This window comes from Xiphophorus maculatus, chromosome 19 (assembly GCF_002775205.1).
Source record: "Xiphophorus maculatus strain JP 163 A chromosome 19, X_maculatus-5.0-male, whole genome shotgun sequence".
In the NCBI taxonomy this organism is placed as follows: domain Eukaryota; kingdom Metazoa; phylum Chordata; class Actinopteri; order Cyprinodontiformes; family Poeciliidae; genus Xiphophorus; species Xiphophorus maculatus.
Window position 1 is genome coordinate 8862402 of NC_036461.1, and position 23638 is coordinate 8886039.

General features: G+C 36.3%; 3 protein-coding genes across 12 annotated transcripts in view; 2 read left to right on the plus strand and 1 right to left on the minus strand.

The window, feature by feature from the left end:
• Positions 1-3995: 3995 nt before the first annotated feature.
• On the plus strand, positions 3996-18253 carry LOC102220772 (feline leukemia virus subgroup C receptor-related protein 2). Of its 5 annotated transcripts, none has more exons than XM_014476224.2 (11): positions 3996-5128; positions 7878-8019; positions 8136-8276; positions 8692-8759; positions 9000-9103; positions 11073-11183; positions 12041-12146; positions 12251-12362; positions 13668-13732; positions 14853-14960; positions 15864-18253. In XM_014476224.2, exons 1-11 carry the CDS (start codon positions 4589-4591, stop codon positions 15912-15914), a joined length of 1548 nt encoding a protein of 515 aa, XP_014331710.1. In that variant the 5' UTR covers positions 3996-4588; the 3' UTR covers positions 15915-18253. The 5 variants fall into 5 exon arrangements, with proteins under 5 accessions (XP_014331710.1, XP_023209093.1, XP_023209094.1 ...); XM_023353325.1 differs by having other exon boundaries at positions 15867-18253; XM_023353326.1 differs by lacking the exon at positions 14853-14960.
• Positions 17381-20348, minus strand: erg28 (ergosterol biosynthesis 28 homolog). 2 transcript variants are annotated; one of them, XM_005797691.3, is made up of 5 exons: positions 20199-20348; positions 19861-20077; positions 18829-18919; positions 18624-18742; positions 17381-18517 (listed from the first exon to the last, which is right to left on the minus strand). In XM_005797691.3, the coding sequence occupies exons 2-5, from the start codon at positions 19991-19993 to the stop codon at positions 18429-18431; spliced, it is 432 nt and encodes a 143-aa protein (XP_005797748.1). In that variant the 5' UTR covers positions 19994-20077; positions 20199-20348; the 3' UTR covers positions 17381-18428. The 2 variants fall into 2 exon arrangements, with proteins under 2 accessions (XP_005797748.1, XP_023209096.1); XM_023353328.1 differs by having other exon boundaries at positions 19861-20100.
• Positions 20349-21574: 1226 nt separating this feature from the next.
• The window catches only part of ttll5 (tubulin tyrosine ligase like 5), a 64990-nt gene continuing 62926 nt past the window's right edge, over positions 21575-23638 (plus strand). For 2 of the 5 annotated variants that reach the window (XM_023352425.1, XM_023352426.1), the window contains exon 1: positions 21575-22070. In XM_023352425.1, the coding sequence (XP_023208193.1) occupies positions 22012-22070 (59 nt within the window). In that variant the 5' untranslated portion in view covers positions 21575-22011. The remainder of the gene's footprint in view (positions 22071-23638) is intronic. The other 3 variants (XM_023352424.1, XM_023352423.1, XM_023352422.1) reach the window with 3 other exon arrangements.

Below are 23638 nucleotides of genomic sequence, written 5' to 3' on the forward strand. Positions count from 1 at the left end.
ATCGCTTGTGTTGAGTTGTTGACTTTACAGCAGCCCCCAATACAGAGCCTGCATGTAGCGACAGTGGAGAAGAAGAACTCCCCTCTACCTGGAAGAAACCTCCAGCAGAACCAGAACTGGGCTCAGTACCAGCAGCCATCTGCCATGACCGACTGGAGCTGAGAGAAGACAGAGCAGAGACACAACAGGTCAACTGATCAGGAGAACTTTCCATGTTCATGGAAATGAAAAGGAGAGGGAGAGTGGTAATCTGATGGCAGCATCATGTCAGCCAATGCCCTTTTCCAGGAAGCAACCACAGCTAATCGACACCAGACCAGTTGTAGCTTCTATGGAGAGAAAAATAACTGAGAAATCAAAAAGCGTAGTTTCTATCTAAACTGATTGTTTAGTTAGAAACACCAGAGTGCCACCTTCTGGCCTCTCTCCAGATCAGTTCAGGTCAGAGAATGGAACTGTTTCTGGCTTTGTTTTTTCCCCTCCGTGGGCTGCCACCTTATCGTGGTGGAGGGGTTTGAGTGTCCCAGTGATCCTAGGAGCCGTTGGAGCCTTCATGCTTCCATTTGGGTCGGGTCTGCCAGGTCAAACGGGTCCTAGGTGAGGGATAGGACCAAGAGCAGCCCAAAGATTGCTTAGAAATATGAAGACAGAATGTTCCTATTTAGAGATGGCGATATAGACAGGGTTCCTACTTGCAACCAGAGTTATAGACAGAGGTCAGAGTTTTCCCCCCACCAGGCTATGGGTTGTTATTTTAAATGGGGATTTTTCTCCACCAGTGACAGTAAAGACAGATTAAAGTAAAGGTTTATATTTGAGACATTGAACTGACTGAGGAGTTGTGAACCAATAGTGCTGTCCCTTTAGTTGCCCTTGGCTTCACACGCTCTTATTTCTGAGTTTTGATACCTGATCTTGCACCTCAGACTTTCTGTAAGTTGACATTTTTTAATCCAAACACGCATCAGGCTGCTGATGGACGACTCCAGCAGCTCTCCCACCAGGTTCAGCAAGTTTTCTGGAGGAAACCCTGAAAGCTTTCACAGGTGACACTTCCTGATTGTTCTCCATTTTGACTTGAAACTTTCTTAGCAATCTTTCTTAAGGAATGCTGCAGGTATTTTGCTGTTTAAGTAATATTTCCAAGTGAGTTTTTGAAAAGTAACTTCATTCTTGAGTCGTTAAAAGGTTTGTCTTGGAACCTCCACCTGTCCTGTTGTCACCTTCCCGTCCTCAATTTCCATTTGCATGATTTGTTTCTCTTTCTACCAAAAAAAGGATGGATGAAGTCTTCAATCTGGTGTTTTGTAAACAAAGTTGTTCTTTTAAGAAAAGGTTTAGTTGAGACCAGTAACTTCATAATTCCTTTTATTTTGTAGTTTCTGTGTATTTATTTAGGATATTTTAAATGTTTTCCAGTTCAAGTGTTAAATGTTCATTAGAATTTAAAGTTTGAGAATGAAGAGGACTTCTTCCCTTCAGTCCTCCACTCAGCACCTTCTTTCTTTTCAGTTGGGTTTTTATTTTCCATCACAACAACATAATAAATTTTGATGAAAGTAATTAATCTCGCCCTAAGACAGACTGGTGACCTGTCCAGGGTGTACCCCGCCTCTCGCCTGGAACGTAGCTGGAGATAGGCACCAGCAAAATGAGGACTTAACTATACCGTCCTGATGAGAAGCTGCTCTTTGACCCAGATGAACTCCATCCATCCATCCTGGTTCCATACATTCATCCATCCATTCAACCTGCTTCTCTGCATCCATCCTGTTTCCCTTCATTCATTCATTCATGCATCCATCATCCATCCAACCTTGTTCCTTTTATCCTGGTTTCCTTCCATTCCTGGGAATTACGTGACCATTATAATTTCTTTACAGGGATGTTCTCACAATCTGTTAAAATAAAAATGATTAAAATCAGAGAATCCTGGGAGTTTGTCTTTGAATGTGGAGATTCGACATGAAGACTCCTTTGAGATAACAGAAAAAGAGACAATATAAAAAATCGGACAATGTTATAGTTATGTTAAAGTTGTCCAGGATGTTTAAGGTTGTCCCTGACTTTTTTTAAATTTTATTTATTTTTTTTATCTCCAGTGCTTAACATTGTCCTTGATGTTTAAGGTTATATGAGGTTAAATTGTCATTACTATGTTTACCGTATTTAGAATGTTTTACTTCATCTCCAATGTTTAATGCAAAGGAGACTTTTCTGGAGATTAAATTTGACATTGATAAACATTGGCAATAATGTTAAACATCAAGGATAACATTAAGCATTATCCTTGATTAAATAAATAATCGGGGCCAACGTTAAATATCGTGGATATTAAATGCTAAACATCGGAGATAAAGTTAAACATCTCAGATGGCATTAAACAGCCACGATAACGATGAATGTTAAGCATCAGACATAACAATAACTATTGGTGGCTAAAGCTTAACATGGGGACAATGTTAAACTTTGTAGATAAACTTTGGGGGCAACTTTATTTTCACACAATTAAATTTTTTCAAGCCTGCAAATCTTGGAACTTTAAGGTGTTTTTAATTTAAAAAATCTACTTAAGTTTTCTTTACAACTCTGAAATGAGTTTCAATTTTAGTAACATATGTATTGTAGAAGTCCATACTAATTAGAAAAAATTGGCTGTTTTAAACACAAATTAAGAAGATTTTATCTGTGTACATTGGCAAGGATTCGGTAATTATTTTATGGACGTATGTCCGATCGTTATGTAAATTGTCATTATTACTATTGGGTATCCATAGATTTCTTGTCTTGTGATACTTACCAATCTGTATTAACCCATATGATGTATGTAATATAGTTAAAGTGAAGGATTATTATTAAATTGCTCATAGTCAGCAGTCACCTTTTTGTAGACTATTAGTAAGCCCAATAACAAGGCGCTCACTGTTTACAGCAGCGGGGATTAAACTGAACAAGCAGTTTAACTTAGTCAAAAGAAAACAAAAAGTTACTTCTGGTTTTGAAGGAACAGTATGTAGAGGGATTTTTGTGAGCACAATTGTGGTTGACTGCTAATTAGCAGCGTTTGCAAAAGAGTGAGTTTGCATGTCAGTAAGTGTAGGGAGAAGTACAACCAAAGTATGGAAAGACAAAAGTGCTATAATCACTAGTAAATTGTAAAAGGTCCTTAAATCAATATTTAACATAAATATGTATGCAAATAAAATTATAGACATGTGCAATAAATCATTTTTATTTTTAATTTAAAAAAATAAATAAATAAAATGAGACAAGCCTTTCATTAAAAATAATTTTTTACCATATGTATTCATGTATAATTAAACAGTATATTAGAAAATGTTGGAGCTATTTATTCTTTCTTTATCCATTTGAATTTTGTTAGTTAATTCTTAAATTTATATTTTTCGTATTATTTACAGAAGTTTATTTGCAGGTTAATAATTGTTGATTCTATTTATCTTTTGCTTTATAATTTTTCTTATTTATTTTTTCAAAGTATGACAGGAAGTAATGTGTGTCAGTCCACTTTCTATAAGTGTAGAGGCCTGGTAAAGGACCAGCAAGCATTTGGGTTTGGGGCCTATGGTTTTTACCAGAGCAAGAGAAGTAGACAGGAGAACAAAGGAAAGTTTGAATGTTGTAATTGTTTGCTGAAAAGGAAAATAAAAGCAACCAAGACAGTCAACAAGTCTGGACATTAAACTTCTTTTGCCTGCGTGAAGAATCTTGACCCCAGTGCCTCATAGTGGCTGATGGAACTTTTATTGGATGTTTGGTTTGACAAACAATCGCCACTGCAGAAAACAATTTGGTTTATTGTGATCCTTAATATGGGATTTTACTGTCTATGAAAATTAATATTTCACATTTAATTACTAAATTGTGTATTTAACACATTTACACATTTTAAAACCACGTGAATATATATAGATTTATTTAAATGATCACAAACAAATTTTTAATGAAACCAAGTTACTGGATTGTGGCATGTTTGGTCTTCTATATGTACAGGCAGGATGATGTAAAAAAGAAAAGCTTCAGGGTTGAATAAGCTCAAACACAAACCCACTAGTGGTGGAAAATCGTAACAACGGAACTGAAGAAACCAGTAAGCACATGAGCGAAATGAGATGGAAACCAGGTGAATGTAATTGACTGACTGGCCACAGCTGTCAGAGGAACGGAAAACTTTGGGGAAATGTACTTACTTTAAGAATAGATAAACAAGATTAACAGTACAGGGCTAAAACCAGCATGAAAGACTTCACAAAAACAAAGCATGACACTGCGTGGCTCTCTGCTTCATTGTCCTCCTTATCTCAGCAGCTGGGAGGAGTGAAATGGATCTTCTGAGAAATCCTCAGTATTGATTCAACTCTTGGTTCGGCAGGTCGGTCCCGTGGAAAACAACCTGACTTCTGATCAATTCCCCTTTTGCTGATTTAGCCACAGAACTTCCTGGTTTTGTTTGAACATTTTGTTGGCCAGAATCACGTGATGTCTCGAAAGCGATACCAGTTTTATTTCGATTTAAAGTAACTTCTTTTCATTGGTGTTTTGCGTTGAGTATCATTCTATACGGGAGGACATGAAAGGCGACCAGGACACCAAGGAGACTAGTCCGGATTTGGGTAAAGATGTTCGGATCCAGGCTGACATCCCAAACGGGGAGTGCGGCTCGGCGCTCCCGACGCACCTCTACAAGAGGCGCTGGGTGATTGTGCTCCTGTTCAGCGCTTATTCCCTGAGCAACGCTTACCAGTGGATCCAGTACGGAATCATCAGCAACATCATCATGAAGTTCTACAACGTGGACGGCTTCGCTGCAGACTGGCTGTCCATGATCTACATGCTCGCGTACATCCCCTTCATATTCCCGGTTACCTGGCTGCTGGAGAAGTATGGACTGCGGTGCACTGCGCTGGTGGCCAACGCGCTCAACTGCGCAGGGACGTGGATAAAGGTGGCCAGCGCACGACCTGACCTGTTCTGGGTGACCCTGCTCGGACAGTCTGCCAGCGCCCTGGCTCAGGTCTTTATCCTCGGGATCCCCTCCAACCTGGCCTCAGTCTGGTTCGGGGCAAATGAGGTTTCCACCGCCTGCTCCATTGGAGTTTTTGGGAATCAGGTGAGTTAATGGGGCACCGTGGGGTAACATGGGCAAAAGGGGAAACTGAAGTAAACCTCTGACTGGGTGTTGGGGTTACTGCAGATAAGGATGGTGGGAGTACATTTCACCTCAGAAATGTTTAGATTGATCAGAAATTTTCTAAGAAAATGAACAAGGACAAGTTGAAAAGTTGCTTGAAAAAAATCATACATTTTGAGATTTAAGCTCAGAAATATTCTAGAAAAAGACATTTCTGAGTTAAAAAAAAATCTAAATTTTCAACTTTTTTCATTCGTTCACTGTGATTATGCAGTCATCTTCAGTGCCTTTATTCTGTTGTGTTGTTGAAGATGGGAATCTGTTTGAAGTAAGCCTTGGTTTAAAAAAATCTAAAATGTCAGCTTTTTTCATTCACTGTAATGCTGGACAACTCTGTGTTTTTTTTCTTTAAACACTTAACGTTTTGAGTTGAACCAGTTTATTTTATTAACCCTGATAAAAATTTTACTTCATCAACTATGATGCTGCTGCTGTTCATGCAGTCATTTTCAGTATTTTTTTTCTGCTGTGGTTGTGGCACATTTCTCAGACAGCAACATGTCCTACAATGTAGCCAGGCCTGAATGTTTTCTTTAAAAGAGCAGACTTCTATTATCATGTGAAGAACGCAACTATAAATTCCTGCAGCTTTGTTAAGTTTTTGGCTGCCTGATCTATTTTCTTGTCTTAATCATTTGAGGAACATTCAGCTTTTCATAGTCCCATATTTTCTCCATTTACTGATTTACTGTTGCTCTGTCTTAACTGTCCTTTGTACCCTTCTGCTGACTGATATGCTGATCCTTTGAAATATCAGTTAAATCTAGAAAAATCAGGAATGTTTAACATGGACATTTCAGACATCTTTGCAGGTTAATCAAATTCTGAGGCTAATCGGAGGTGCACACTTTCTGCTTTCTTTTTTTTAGTCTTGAAATAACCACACTAGCATTTTACATTACACAAACATGGCATTAGGAGTGTGTATGCTTCAATTTTTAAACATAGTTGGAGTAAACAGGGTAGTCTGACTAGAACCACACTCATTTCTATTTTTTTGTTCAGCTCTGCATTGTGTAGAGATGCAATAGAATTTTTTCTCTCATAAAACAGAAGCACATAAATGATTGAGCATCAAACTTCACTTCCAAAGCTGGTTGTAATTGTAGAATATTTCAAATTGAGAATCATTTGCAAACATTTCAGATCACTTAAACATTAGTGTTTATGTGAGAATCATAGATGGTAACTTAAAAATATTGAGCTTCTTTAGTGGTGGTATCAGGTTAACCACTAAAATTGAGGGGTTGAGGATGAAATGACATTCAGATTGGAAAATCAATCAGATGAAACTTGTTAATTTAACATTTGAATGACAGTGCAATGCAGCTTCTGAAGAAAATTCCCTTTTTTATGCAATCAGTTGGTAGTTTTATAACAGTTTTTACATTTTCTCATATTTAAAAATCCAAAAAAGGGAAAATTGCCAGTTTGCAAAAACATTGCTCCATTTCAACCCAGTACTTTAATAATTTGCTCACAGTAGTGTCCAAGTTTAAATGAGACAACACAGTTTTAATACTAAACAACCTAAAGCAGCTACTTCATGTTTGTAAACATTATTTTACACTTTCTTATTTGATGAAACTTGCACAGCTTCTGAGTTTTCAAAGGGATTGAGTGAAATGCTTCATAAAAAATGTGTGCTTGGTAACATGAGGCACTGCATAAACTGTAGATTAAATGATGCACAACATAGTTTAACTACTGAGGGCTTTCTTTGGCAAAGGCGTCTGCTCATGGTGTCTGTTTGCCATCAGGTGATGCATGTCTATGCTTACAGGATTTTGACATTTCCCTGGAATTTGTATCAAGAGGTAACTTTATGTTACAGGATACAGTTTGAGGCACAAGGTGGAGAGCTGCTTTTGTTTGCTAATTTTATGAGCGTATGCTGAAAAACTTGCAGTATTTAAAGTGACTCTTTTAGGCTGTGTGTTTCTTCTCTTGTCAGCACAAAAGACTAAGAATGATGTTTGGTTTCCACTTACAGCCTGCTCCTCAACATGCACTCATAATTTGGGCAAAATTAGCAGAAATTGAAATTCAGGACATGTCCACATAGCGAGCTGCATACCTCACTGTGGTTGTAGAGAATCATTTTTGTGTTTTTCCTGAAAGCTTATCTTTTTCTCTTATCTGCAAGACAAGAATGGGTCTTGGAAAAGTTTCGCATGTTACAGATTTATGCTTTCTGATCAAACAACTTTAGACGTTTTTACTATGTAAAAAAGACTCGAATCTATTGTCAAGAGTGAGCTTTTTTATTTCAGCGTCTTCTTTCACCAGTGTTAGACAAACATTCTGGTTGTTTTGTGATTTAGGCCTTTAGTAACAATAAAAAGACACATTTTTGTTAATGTTTACTTGCTTTGCCCTCTGTCCTTGAATCCTATGCTTCCAGGTTTTATTGTGCGTTTTAATTCCTGCAAACATTCAGGGAATTTTTCACAAAATCAATTTTATTTAATTTCTTTTTTTTCCCCCACATATGAAAATGTGCCAAATAGAAACAACTTTTCTGATTGCTTTAATGCTCAAAGAAACCAGGAAACTGAGGAAAAATCTGAATTTTAAATAGATCTATACCTGCACTTTCTACTGGTTTTGTAATGATATTTGACATTTGCTTGTAAAAGGTATTTTCATTTTCTTTTTTTTTCTGCAGCTGGGTATTGCCATTGGGTTTCTGGTCCCACCCATGCTTGTTCCTAATGTAAAGGATGTAGACGAGTTGGCGTATCACATCAGATTCATGTTCTACATCAGTGCTGGTGTGGCCACCTTCATCTTTGTACTTGTGGTCATCGGTATGTAAACTCCCCCAAAAGGGCATTAAATGGGTTCTGTGTTGTAGCTCTGTTTACATAAATCTCCTCAGCAATTGAAGATCAATTGCTAAGGAGATTGATTATTTGTTTTGTAGTGTTTCAGGAGAGACCAGAGATCCCACCAACCCGGTCCCAGGCTCAAGCCAGGATTTCCCGCTCCAGTGATTACTCTTACATGGCCTCCATCTGGAGGCTGCTGTGCAACAAAGCCTTCATGTTACTTGTAATCAGCTATGGTTAGTCCTTCTTGCTCAAAATGTGTGAACACTGCCTTCACATTTATGGAAAACCCCAGGGAAGATGTGTAAAACCTTTCAATATATGTTGTTTAATGCAGTAGTATAATGTGTGAAAACTTTGGAAATGTTTATTTTTATGACCCTCCTAATAGAGGTTAGTAGGATGTTGATGCTATACTGAAGTGAAAGGCTACATTCACTACAATGTTGAATTGACTTTCAGTACAGTTAATGGTAACTTAGATTTCACACCTTCATGGACTTCATTTTTATGTATAAACTTGGAGTTTCAGATTATTTGAGAGATTTTATGTAAAATGGCAGCCATTTTCTTTAAGTTGAGGCTAATGTGTAATTCTGTTTTTACAGCTGATCATCTCAGAATAATAAAGGTCTCTCTTTTTTTTTGCAGGGTTGAATGTTGGCAGTTTCTACGCCATTTCCACACTTTTAAACCGAATGATAATTGATCGCTACCCTGTAAGTTCCTTTATTTTATTGCTAGGGAAATTTTCTCTTCTGTGAACCTTTCTTTGTCCTTTCTTAGCACTGGTTGACGTTTTCCAGGTTTTAAGCTTTTGTGCAATTTGTTTTACCACCAAACTTTAAAGCTTCAGGACAGCTGACCATCACAAAGATAACATTTCTGGATTTTAGGAGTCTGGGTAAAATAATGGCCGTGTCCCATGAATCAGTAGTGTTTATGGTGTTTCACTTCAGGGTGAAGAGTTGAACGCTGGGAGGATCGGTTTAACCATTGTCATTGCTGGAATGGCAGGATCTCTCATCTGTGGCCTTTGGCTTGACAAGACCAAGACCTACAAGTAAGATCCTCCTCTAAATCTGTTTGTGAAACCTGATATTTGTAAAGGTAAAAGTGAGCCATGCTACCAGACATCAATGAGAAGCCAAACACTAATTTAGCACGAACATCAACCACTGGGCGGAGTTTTCTCCTACATAGTGCCTTTTATTTAATTTCATGTTCAATTGGTAAGATGTGATGGCCTGGCTTATACAACTGGATTTCAGTTGCCAGTAGTAAACATATTCACACAATCAAATACATCTGATGGCTACAAAATCAAAATCTGGAGCTAACTTAAGAAAAATCATTGCTCTTCTCCAGAATGAGGTTCAAGCACAAAAGTTCAGGAACTGGTTGTTCAGAGTGTTGTAACCAAATTTGGAAGGTAAAAATATGGTATTAAAGGTTTGGCAATAACTGCATTGCTGAGTTCTGTGAAAGAAAATTCTGTCACTATATTATATATTAGTTTCACATAATCTAGTCTTCTGATTTCTGATTCATTCAATTTTGGGTGTTCATTTACTGTTAGCCATAATCATTAGATAGCAGAAATAAACACAGTATCTGACTCTAAGTCTAGAGTTTTTACATTTTTATTTGAATTACTGAAAGATCTTTTTTTTGTCTAGTTTGAGAAACACTTGCAACCAATAATATTTAGTTGCTCAAGTTGAATTGACATCAACAAGAATCCTGCAGGACTGTTTTTATACACGTTTAAGTAAAACAGGCTTTGTCTGCAGAGTTCAGTAAAAAGAATGTTTTTGAGTCCAGCTTTTGCTGAAATCCGACCTTGAAAACCTTTAACAGCAAGGTTATTTTTGGGGCACTTGAAGCTGAATTTAAAACCAAAAAAAACAAGTATTGTTATTTTTGGGAAGAATTATGAATGCTTTCCTCAAAGTAAGTATCTCCCTTGTCTTCACCTGTTAGTGCTTCTTGTAATGAGGCACACAATCTACTGTGGCAGGTTAAAATCCTCAGATTCCTCACATGCCACAGTAAATGCATAGCTGTCAAAGCAGTTTGGCTCAGGTTTACACTGGACCCTCACACTGTCTTACTGTGTCAGACATTCACTGGACTTTGCTATATCAACAAAATGTTTTGCAGCATAATTTACGCATGACTGTGCAAGAGGCTCTGTTCTCAAAGTAAGCATGTTTTTTTGCAGAACGTGCTTGGGATACACTTAAGAATAATGATTTTAATAGTATCAATAGTATTAATAGAGGTACATATTTTTGGGACTGCAAGCTAAATTTAAAAACTAAATTCCAAGTTAATGATGTCTTTAATTTTATCTAAGTATATACTTTATACCTTTTGAACCTTTTTTTTAATTATCTTTTTTGCTTGTCAAATGTTTAAGCCAATTTAAATGTAGATTTTAGGTTTTTTAAAAAAAGCATTCTTAAACATCTTAGTACGGTATTTGAACATAGTATCATCCATCCTTATGAACATCCTATATTGTTTTTTTCCATTGCTTCTAATGCTCTATATAGTCTATAATTTTAGATAATTCAATGCAAAATATGAAACTGCTAGTCATTGCATACACTTGCTTATTTCCAGCTTTATTTCTGTTACATTGAATTTGAGGGCTTACTGTCAGTGAAAACCCAACATGAGCTCAGAAAATTATGACAAAATATTCCAAATCCAAAAATTTGGGATGTTATACAAGGATAAATAATTATTACACATAAACGATCATCACTGACACCCTGCACCAGGTCACTGCTAAAGAAGCTGGTAGTCCGGTGTGCTGAATCAAAGATGTTTAATGGAAATGGAAGAAGAAAGTGTTCAAAAACACAAAGGTGCATAACAGCAATAGCCTGGATAGGACTGAAATAAAAGCCACTCAAGTATTTCAGATTCATAAGCGTTATCTGAACATGAGTTCTTACAGTTGGTGTGGATGTTTGGTATACTTATTACAATTCGTTTAAAACTTCTTCCTCTGGTCCCTGCAGACAAACAACCCTGGTGGTGTATATCCTCTCTCTGGTTGGGATGCTGGTTTACACCTTCACCCTGAACCTGGGGCACCTCTGGGTGGTGTTCATCACCGCTGGAGTTCTAGGGTAAGTAGACGAACTGAGCCGTGGATATACTGTGACATGTTCAAGGACATTTGAGTAGTACTAATTAAGGCAATTAGTATGTGGGCAGGAGCAGCCATACATCAATATAATTGTACTTGAGTAGAAATCCCAAAAATTACTTAGTATTTGGTGAAAAGGCTAAGTACGTACTGAGTAAATATTTGAACATAACATTGGATTTAATTTGAGAAACACAAAAATTCCCCCCGTCAAAGTTAAAACTGACTTCTATAAGATAGCAGATATGTAACATTAAATAAGTAATTTCATAATTATCTCTCTTCAGGTTAATAATATTTAGTGTATGGATCTTGGGCTCCAGAGTTTGTGTGGATAGGCCTCAATCAGGCTACACATCTGGATGATGCAATTTTACAATGTAATATAAGCTCTGTAAGCTCTCTCAGGCTGCATTGGGATGAGCTGTGAACAGCCATTTCCAAGTCCAGCAACACATTCTCCATCAGATTCAGGTCTGGGCTTTGACTGGGCCACCTGAGAACCACCACTCAACAAAAGATCTCACTTTGACATAAACTCTAGATGTGTCTGATGCATTTTTGGTTTGAAACTTATTTAGTGAAAACATTACCCATGTATTCCTGTGAAACTACGTCAAGAGGAAAATTTTTCTCATTCCAAATCCAATTATTGCTATTTTTGGTAAGATTACGCTTATTGGATTCCATAGCTATTCTTCTTTTCATTTCTAAAAAAAACTTGCCCTACTATTCCATCAGTGAAGCAGTTTTACATAATCTCATAATGAAGAGCAGAGCAGACTGTGAAATTGACTTTTTAAATTTGAGCTCCAGTTTCTGTTTTGATTTCTGCAGCTTCTTCATGACCGGATATCTCCCTCTTGGATTTGAGTTTGCTGTGGAGCTCACTTTCCCAGAATCGGAGGGAACCTCATCGGGTCTGCTCAACTTTTCAGCTCAGGTTGGTTATTAGTGGCACTGATTAACTGCACACTTTCATTCTAAACACATGACATATATTTACTTTTGGGCCATAAACACTTTTTTATGTAATTCTTGTTGCAGATTTTTGGAATCGTTTTCACCATTGGACAAGGAAAGATTATTGATAAATGGGGAACATTACCTGGAAATGTATTTCTGTGTATTTTTTTGCTAATAGGAACAGTAATAACAGGTGAGACACGAACATCAACATGTCACTTTGCAGCCACAAACTACAATTTCTTGATTGGGATTTTATTGCTATAGTCGATGGTCTGAAACCTTTACAACATAAAGAAACATATTTACTTAAGCAAACAAAAAACAACTCATTTAAAGCTGCAAATGTCACAATGTTTTGAAAAGATGTACAACTTATAATTTCAGATAAATATCTACTATATGAAATTGATTATTTTTAAAGAACTACTATTTCAGTTCTATTTTTAGATTTTAAAATAAAGATAAACACGAACTTGGCAAAGAAGATGGATCTTTTTCTCCTGTGGGGACAGATGAAAATGAAAAAGCGTATGGATTCCAACCAAATAAGAAAATCAAATTCCAAAAACATGTCACTAGTGCTTTGTGTCATTCTTCACATTCTGAGTTCAATAAGAAATAATGTTTCTTATTTGAAACATTTTAAAAACTCATATTCTTTCTACTTTTCAGTTATGCAGTCCTTTGTTGTGTAAAAACCCAACAAAACACATTAAAGTCTGCAGCTGTAACATGACAAAAACGTTGAAGGGTACGAAGACTTCTGCAAGTCCAAAAGCTGTTATCTTCTTTGGATGTTTGCTGCCCCCTGGTGGATAAATTTAAAACAAATTTGTGAAAGTTGCTCGTGGACAGTTTTTGCCATAAATATTGTTGTGGGGGAGAAAAATGATAAAATCACTCAATCAGGTTTATTTTGTATGGTGTGCACAATACAGAGAGCTTGTAAGACAATCAATAATGAAGCATTGAGTCAAGACATAGATTTTATAATAAGGATAAAGATCCAAAACATGTGAGAAACGGTCTGATTCCCATGTAGCTGCAGGAAAACAACTCCCAACCTTGTGTGTGTAACTCGTACAGGTTCTTTCACAAGCACTTAATTTAACATGACCAGCAGGTGTTAATTAACAATAATTTTCCCTCCACAATACGTTTGTTCCTCATATTTTCATACATAGTTAATTTGTGAAATAGCTTGGATAAAGTTGTTTTCACTATTTTCTGTGAAGACCACCAGCTTTTTGGTGTTGGATCCGTGTTTTGCTCAACGTTGACTGAAAATCAGTTGTCAGGTTACAAAATTCTTTTCACACTTAATACAATTTGTTCAGGGTTTTTGCACACTAATATAAAGTTGCAGCACATAAGAGACATTTATTTGACACATTTGTTTACCTGTTAGAATATAGAAATAACCTTTTTTTTCTCTTTTTAATTGCATCAACTTTAAACATTTAGTCTACCAGTATAATGCCTCTATTTCTCACAGGATTCATCAAATCTGATCTCCGGCGGCAGAAGACCAATAAACAGGCTGAGGTGCAGCAACTGAGTGTAAGTATCTGTCTGAGGTGCTTAAGGTCTGAAATGGGGATCTTTCACCAGGTCAGGTCCCAGTCTGTCTTGGTCTCTGCAGTTTCTTCTGGCTGCTTGGCTCCAGTTTTTCTCATTGCAACATCCTGCTGGTTGATTTCTGGGGTTTCTTTGCTGCAGGGGAGAAACGTTTGTGTTGCTATGTCTAAGCCTTCAACAAAAAACACAAGCCTCCTTCTTGCTACTTACAATTTACAAGAGATTATTGTCAGTTACATGGTTATGTTTTGCTTCAGAAATGGCACTGCTTTCCAAGCTTTCAGTATTGGTGCAGCTGACTGCTTTCAGATATGTTGTGATTTAGAAATTAAATCGCAAAATATCTAGTATTTTGTGATATTTTTGTGACCACTCATTTTATTTCCAGTAAAATGAGCTGTTCAGTTCATTTTATTGAACTGAACAGATGTCATCCCAATGATTGTGTAAGTCATAACATTTCAGTTAAATTTTCCATATGCCATAATGGGAATAAACCCTCAAAATATATTTTGAATAGGGAATCTGTATAGGTGGTTTTACTTTGAGTTCAATTACTAAAATAAACTTTACAGGGGTACCATACTGTCATGTTATTCTAAAGACAACAAAAAAAGAGTAATACAAAATAATCTTTCCCAAAACAAAATGTACTGGCATCCAGCTGTTTGAAATTTTTCTTAAAAAAAAAAAGAAAACCCTGTTAAGTTTAACATTAATTCGCTGTCATCTGCAGCTTGCATTTTAAAATAAGCAAGATTCCATGTTTGTTTTTTGTTTTGCTTAAATTTGAATAAAAACGCAGCTTTGACTTAAAACACCAGGACTCCTGCATACTTGTTGAACTTGAGACCAGATTCTTTTGTCAATGGCTTTCTAAAAATACCTGAAAACTAAATTATTCTAGAAATTAAGTTTCAACTCAAGTATGCTGCAGTTTCCTTATTATAGTCTGTACAAAGAGCTTGGTGGTCTAGTTGACAGGCTGCTGTAGGTGGGTGTGCAGGAGTTTCTGGAACCACTGGTGGAGGTAATATGGTGTGAAGGATAAAGGTGACCCCAAGGGTCCCCCAGATCTTTGATACTGGAGCTATGATTACAGCCTACAGAGACCAAGACATCAGTGCGAGACTACGGGGCCACAGCAGGCAACAGGAGTCATGACATTACCTCACAACTTCACAAAAATCTATATGGATGTGACAACAAGGTAGGGTCACATGAACAAAAACTCCCTGAAACCTCAAAGGTATGAAACTATGGCAAACTGTAGCCGTTAAACCGATTATATTCTTGTTGATGCAAACAGAATTAGTTTGTGCTAAGTTTATTTGTATATCACATTTCATCAACAAGGGAGTTCAAAGTGCTTTACATGATAAAGCACCAGTTCTGAAAACAAGCAAATGTATCATTTTGTCAAATGTCATCAATGCATATCAAATATACTGATCAGTGTTCCACTTACTAGTCAAAGGCAACGCTAAAAAGGAGATATTTTAACCTTGATTTAAAGAAACTGTATTTCAGCAGTATTGCAGTTTTTTTGGAAGCTTGTTCTACCATAAGAACTGAATGCTGCTTCTCCATGTTTGGTTTTGGTTACTGGTAAACTTGAACCAGAAGACCTGAGTGGTCTGGAAGGTTGGTACAGCAACAGGTTTTGTATTTTGGTCTTGATCTGTTCAGTGATTTATAAACTAACAAATTTATTTTTAAAGTTTATTGTCTGAGCTACAGGGAGCTAGAGTAAGGATGTTAGAACTGGGGTGATGTGCACTATCTTCCTGGTTTTAGTGAGAACGCAAGCAGCAGCATTCTGGGTCAGCTACATATAAAGACACTATTGCAATACTCAATGTGGCTATTGATAAATAAGTTTCTCTAGGTCTTGCTGGGACCGTAGTCTTTTAATCCTGAAAATATTCTTCAGTTGGTAGAAGGCTGGCTTTGTAAATGTCTTTATGTGACTCTGAAGGTTCAGATCTGAATCAGTCACTATGCCCAGATTTTGGATGTAGGTTCTAGTTGTGTATAATCTGCATAGTTATGGTAACTAATTAATGTCCTCCAAGTTGCAGTAGTGCTTATTGTCTACCCATGTCTCTTCTAGAAGATGGCCACTGATATTCAAGAAGGTATCCTGAAAGAGAGGAAGTTCTAAGGTGAAATGATGTCTCCTCAGCAAACCACAAAGAGAAGAAACAAAGTCTTAAGGGACATGTCGGCATGTGTAAACATGCCAAAATAACTACAATGCAACATGCTGCTATGACTAGTGAGTATATGGAGACTCTGTGGCCATGATGGACGTCCATCTTTGATTCTTTAGTATTAAGAACTGCTGCTCCTTTTTTACTGTACTAAGATGCAACAAAAAATCATGTTAGTATTTAAAATGCAATTTCTAAATCAACCTTTATACATGTTTAAAATGCACTTTCAGAAAATGCAACACTTGCAGTTGAGACAGCCTCTAATTTTCTGACTCAAATCTGTTAACATTCCAACGGGTTTTTTTAGTAACAGATTTTCATGACTTTTTTATAATATTAATTTAAAGAGTAATATTCAGTGTTTCCTGATACCTGTGCTGAACTTAAGTATCTACTCTGGTGAAGGTACCTATTGACTTCTGTGTTTTGTCAGAGTGATCTTAAATGCAGACCATAACTGGGACGTCCTTTCTTTACATTGAATAAGGTTCATATATCACCCGTTTGCCATTAAAGGATCACCTGGTTGGTATTCTGCCAAGTATAAATACTGATTGATGCCGTGCATCAAAGTACACTCACAGAGGTCAGTTTTCTCCTCATTTTACAAGAATATGTCTGAATCGGGGTTTTTTTTTTAAATGTCTAGAAGATGAAGAATTTTGGCACAAAACAAAATGGATGAAAAAAGAAAATATGCCATTTTGCACACAAATGTCTTCACTGCATATTTTTTCCAGAACAGAGTACTTATATGTAATATTTTAAGGTTGTGTGAACGGAGTTGGCACTGATTTCCGGTACAATTTTTTTTTTTTCTAGAAATTAATGTCGAATTTCAACTTGAATGTATGACATCATTTTCTACAGCAGTTGGACTGTCATTATGAAACTTTAAAAACCAGGCTGCATAAAGGAGCCTGGCTGGGTGAATAGACGGTTGAATGATGGAAAGAGGAATGAATGAATGAAAAGATGGGTGGATGAATATTGAGTAGAGAGGAATGGATTGATACTGATCAATGGATGGTGGGTACATAAATGGACTGATGGGTTTATTGATTGATGAATTTGTACTAATTTCTGAAAATAGAATATCAAATAGTGTGGAAATGACTTTTATTTCCTTTGTCCATGTTTGTGGAAAATTCATACATTCCATTTTTTTGTGTTGGAATATTAGATGATTTACACATTTAATCAGATCATTCTGTAGCTGAGAAAGTCATTGTAGAACTATGCACTGTAACACTGCCAAACATTGGCTACAAGTTTTTAGGGCTTTTGTACGTTGCACATTTATATTGGTGATAATAAATATTTCTGGGCTGCTGTAACAGTGAGGGTTTTTTCTTTATTTGCACTCACCTCATGGCTATATTTCTGAATCATTGAGTCTTTCAGTAATTTAAAATATTTTTCAGAATTTTAATTTGCAAAGCATTTTTCATAATGAACATATTGGGGATTTAGGAAGCACTAGTAAATAAGATGGATTCAAATGACCTTGGAAAAAGCATGACATGGGAGATGCAACAAAATACTAAAGTACTAATATTGAAATTCCCATCAAAAACAGGTCACAGAGAGGTAAAACAGGTTGCATGAGCAGTTAGTAAACTTGGGCAAAAAACAAAAATTAAACAGACAAATGAACCATAAGGGGGATTTTAAACATGTTAGGATAGGTTGGGAGAAGGAGATAGATGACACAGCACCATCAAAATAAAGATATGGTAACAAGAAAACGGTACAGGAAGTTACATTTAAAAAAACACACTAAAATGGGATAAAATTCCAACCAATTGCTCAAAGATTTTATATCTGGAGAACCAGCTCGGTTTCTTTAGGAATCAAATTTGATCAAACACCGTAGAATCCCCAGATAATTAACCTCAATATACTCTAGGTAATTGGGTATTTTGTGCCTATTTGAAGATAGATTGATCTGTGAATCATGAAGGACATAGGGTACATGTTTGATTTATTTATTCATCAGAAGATGAAATAAAACCATAAATGCCGGCAAAGATGTGAAGTTTAATTCAAATATCGAACAACATGGATGATTTCCTAAAAATAATGCAAAACAAAACAATTACACCTTCAGAATCAAGATGTCTGAATTGCTCTGCAGATGAATAGCTTTCTCATTGCGAGTTCATAAAACCTCAAGTTTGTTTCTGTGGTAAAAATCAAGAAACTGCTGGGGTGTGTGTGTGTGTGTGTGTAAGACACTTTTACATTATGTAGTTCTTTGGTAAAGTCTGAACTGATAAAAAAAAAATAGAGATGAAGTGAAAAAATTATATTCCAGATTACTATGTGGCTTAATCCTTTTATAATATTGCTCCTTTGAATGTTAAATAGGTAAACCCATGATACATGATACAAAAGCTGGCACACAATTACTGGTCCAAGTTTGTGTGCTGGTGGTGGTTTCGGCCAATAAGAGGAGGAAACTAGTTTCGCTTCTTCTGCCGTGCTCCCAATTCTTCCTGAGTCTCTGGAAAACACTGGAATCCAATGAGCATTCCTATGATGGAAAAACCTGGGAAAAGCAAGATAAGATGTGATGCTTTTCAAATGAATAAATATCCAGTAAAAGTTTCAAACATAAAATCCTAAATATGAGGCTATTACCCCTCCATACTCACTTGCAACAATGAGTGGTGCCATCACTCCAATAGTCAGTGGTGCAGTTTTGTAGATGAATGCTTCCGACAGAAAGTGACCCAGTGCCAACACAAATGTCCATAAAGTAATGTGATATAGCCTGTAGAAGCCAATATGTATTAATATGATCATAAGATTGTAAACCAAGAGCATGTAGGAGTTTTAAAACATAACCGGATAGCTTACGTTTTGTTCTGGATATCAATGGCACAGGCACAGCGGATGATTGACGACAGCAATGTCCAAATACCAAATGTTCGAGCTTGGAGACCATTTACTAGAGTAAGTAGAGGAGTAGAGAGGGAGGCATAATAAAGCAATTAGTATATATATATGAATCTTTTTAAGCCCGTTTTCGATTAGCTACATGATCGTAAAAATAAATCTTTTGCCAATATAAATCAAAATAAATCAACATTTGCCAGTTCTATCTCCTTCTAGGTGGTGTCAACCCACTTGGTGGAAATGACTTTAGACGTGATTCTTGTAATCGTTCAACAGTTGCTGACATCAATCTTGAGGATTTTTTTTTTCTACTCCCACTTTCAACCGAGATGTTTGAGGGGTTTCTTGCATGTAAAGTCCATTTCAAACCAAGATCTGTGCTTAATCTTTTTTACTCTCATTATAAATGTTCTCAAATATTCTGCTCTGATACTTGATGTTAGATTTTATAATGGTCTGCTGGTCCAGATCCTGAAACCGTGACACTTCCAGCTCCTTGCTTTTCAGTATGAGGTTTGTTTCTTGTATTTGGTTTAAGCCAAACACATTTTCTGTTCTTGTTTCCAAAGATAAATAATTCAAATTTATACTGAAATGTCCATATTTTTCCAGAAGTCCTTTTCTTGCCTACATCCCCGTGGACGTTTGAATCAACACCAGCAAAAGCTTGTTGGTTTTGTGATATCTTAGGGTTTTTGTAGACTTCTTTTAGCATTTTGCTATCTGTTCTCTGGGTGAACATGCATGGAAGACCAGACCTGGGCATGTTGGTAGTTGTCTTAAATGTCGTCCTTTTGTGAACTATTTTCTGTATTGTGTTATGTCAGACTTCTAATCGTTTTGAGTTCCAAAACCCTTTGCAAACGCATAAGCTGCTAAATGATGTGCCCAAATCTATCCCAAATCAGAAATCAAATAGATATAACATCTAAATATGTTAAAAAAAACACACTGGGTGTTCTAATTTTTCCACTTGACATTATAAATACTCACCAAACTCTGGCGTTCCCGTGTACAGTTTCTCTGAGAGGAAGCTATGGTCCCTGAAGCTCTGCACGGTGTTTCCCATCGCTATGACGGACACCATCACCAGCCAGCTCCGGAGGACGTTCAGAAAGCGGCTCATATTTGCGGTCAATGACGCACCCGTCAGAGTCTGTCGGCTCACAGTAGCCCAGGAAAGCTCAGACCGCGGGAGCAACCGAGCGGCCTAAAACACACATTCAAGGTCGTCTGTCAGGAGATTACAATCATTAATATCTCTAAACAGACTAATATTTTGTAATTTCGTCAATGAGGAAAAAAAAACAAAGAAAACCATAGCTACCCACCAGCGATAACCAGACTACAGCGTCATTATGTTTTTAAAACACAATCTGGCAAGACTAAATATCAAAACCACAGGTGGATTTCAGCCAACCGAGTATTTAGCTACATTTGAAACGGTGACTTTTCCCCAATCTTTGCCCACAGGGTAAGCCAATAACAAGGCTCCAAAAAATGGCTCCATTCTATCGAACCATTATTATGATTGGTCGTCCTAAAACTTAAGGTACCGCCCATTTTCTTATGCGGACCAATGACAATTCACCCATTCGTATATCGCGTAGACAACAAGTTAGTGTTTCTAGACAGGGGAGGGGTTAGTGGATGTTAGTGCAGATTTTATTATACTGTAACAATTAATTGCATAATTTTGGGGTTTGGCTTGATACATGGGCTGAAATTATGCTTAGGCATGATTTACAGCCGAAATGGTCTCATTAATTTTGACTTTAGAAAACCACACAACAAAATCTAAGCCAGACGTACTAAAATTGCATGACACATTTACAAGTTCAGAGGGTTTCTTAAAGCATAAAATTTAAGTATTTTTCAGGTTCTGATATATAGAAAGGGAAGAAAAATATATGTTCTCTCAGACTTTGCTTCATCAATCTGTCCATCAGTTGCTTTTCCACATCCCACATACAGCCTTCTGACTGTATACTGCCTTGAACCTTTAGTGCGTTATTGTTCTTATATCTGAATAAAGTCTGGTTCAGGAAGTGTTTTGCTTATTCAGAAAGATGAAAAAAAAAACTGAAACCATAGTAAAACCAACTATCTGGACACAACAGAGTTGTCAAAATGTCATAATTTTTAAAATAAATTCTATAATTATAAAAGATCAAGGTGGAATGAACATATTGTAAAATCAGGAAGTAGCTTTGTAACATATCTCCCAGTTTTTTTTAATTATTATTTTTTTATTACAAATAGCAGTGGCAATGAAAACTGAAAGATGACATATTCACATCTCTGCACAACTTGTATCTCAGTCATAGAGGCTGGTAATAACATTTAAGATCAGAATGTTACATCACACCATAAAAAACTTTTCAATGCAGAAATGAGGGCTTAATAAAAGGTAGGTTATTGAATGGGTTGGTAATTATTGCGCAAGTCGAAACAATTTTATATGGAATTTTACGTGAGATTCGGATTTAATTTCATGATGTGAATCATATAAAAAAATATATATTTACGTTAAAATAATCCAAAAACAATTTGACAACATTCCCATTTCTTACAAAACAAGTCTTTTAGGATTTCATTTACTATCACCTGCCGTAAAGGGGGATTAACGTTTAGTTTAAACAACGGACAGCCGTTGTTAGCTAGTGCGCATGCCCACTGCACTGTTGCTACTCAGTTGTTGTAGTAACCAGGAAGATTAACGGCGCTGTAATGCTTCCGCCAGCTAGTTAGCTGTTAGCGTTTCTGCACCGGAAGGTACGGGTAAGTTTATATTGGTTTACATTTACACTTAGGTACAATAATACTGTTACTTGGTTTTACGTCAAAAGTGACTCTGTTTTGACTGGTACCAGCATACGGTATAACTGCCACTCCGTGCCAACGTCTTGTATGTGCAGTAAGAAGGTTTCATCGCCGCCACAGGTAGATTTATGAAGGTGTTATTTTTGTATGAACTAATTTGTACATTTAATGCGTGTGTCGGTATTTTCTGCTTAGAGAAATTAGTGCTACAGACGTATAATATGTGTACGGACATATCTAACCACCACTATTCTCAGTAGAACAGCTTTCGTTATTACCTGGAGGATTTCACCGGGTAGTCAGCCTGACTTTGATGGGAAAATGCCAGCCGTGGTTCGGGAGAAAGAGGACTCTGAGTCTTCTTCTGAGGACGAACAAGGGTAATCTCAGAACTCCTCTTCTGCTGTTTGATGCACTTTAAAAATAATAATAGCAATCTGTTCTAGAAACCTGCTGTGGGATTTTTTTTTGTGGTGTGGAATATGTTTAGGAAATAAAACATTTTATTTAATAATCTTATATCATACAGTATATCTTAGCAGTTAGTTTTAGATATAAAATTTAAATTTCTGAGCTCTGCCTTTTAATGCAGTCATATTTTGGGACAGCTTGTGTGTTGGTGTGGAAGTACAGCCAAATGCAGTTGATGACAAGCAACACTTTGGTCTGTTAGAACACAATGCAGTTAAACTAATTACCAATCTGTCGTACATTATTTGAATAATAGCCTGTGTGTAAACATTTGGTGAAAGTGGGAGGCAAAGCAATACAGTATCTTACTGGTATTTAAATGCCACTCATCCCGTTTGGATCTAAGCACGTTGTGTTTCATGTTTTACATAGACATGACATGTTTTACATACTGTATACTCTATGCTGAACAACTGAAGAGTTATTATAATAAACACAATTTGTGCTGATTATATATTGTATGTTATTGTATACTTTAGTCTGTTGTTTGTATTTAAAATAAAAATCACTAGATTGAATTCCACAATTTATTTTAAAATGTTGTATGACACCGAAAAACTATATTTTCAGTCACCACAAAAACATAATATTGGCCCTAGTCAAGCATAAAAAAGTGTAGATATTTTTGCATAATTTTGTTTAGTTTTCAAGTGACCTTATGCCACTAATACTAATTTGATCTGTTATTATATTATTTTTTATTATTGAACTGTTATGAGTACTGTCAGTGGCTGTTGTGAATCAACATTTTGCCTCAGTCAGATTTTTTTTTGCTCATATGTGAAATGACAAATAAATCACTCTTATATCTTTTAGATTGGATATCATTCTTAATATAAGCATGCCAATTGTAGATTTTCTATTTTAATGGTCTTTTAGCATATTGCACAGTGTTTTCACTCCCATTACAAGCTGTAGAGAGGCTCTTTCTCAAAGTGTTTGCAGCTTGTGTAATTAGACTGTACTCTTTAGTCTCACTTAGGTTCTTACCTTGCTGATCCCCTTGGCTGACACTACAAGATGTGCCTCTTAAGATATGATTAATGTGCCACCTTGATGGATCAAGATCATAGATTTTTCTAGTCTTTATCTTTACAAATTGTTATAGTTTATCTAAATTGTATTATTTAATTGTTGTACAGTCTCTAGGGATATTCAAACCAAAATTAAAACCAAAATGTGGTTTAGACAAAATCAGGTCTCAACATTGAAGAGTTTGTTATAAATTTTTGATATGCAAAGAGGATAAGCTAGCTCTCCACTGTGAATGTGACAGCTGGTCTTTCTTCTTTCGGCCAAATAATTCCCTCTTTAACCTATTCTTAGTCATACCTTACCGATTATTACTTTCAGCCTGCTTGTCCTAAGTCAGTTTGTGTTGACTAAAAATTCTTATATTTCTCTCATTATAACAGTGATAAGACACTTATTTTAAAAACCAATCTTTAACTAACACAAGTCATGTAACATATAGTAA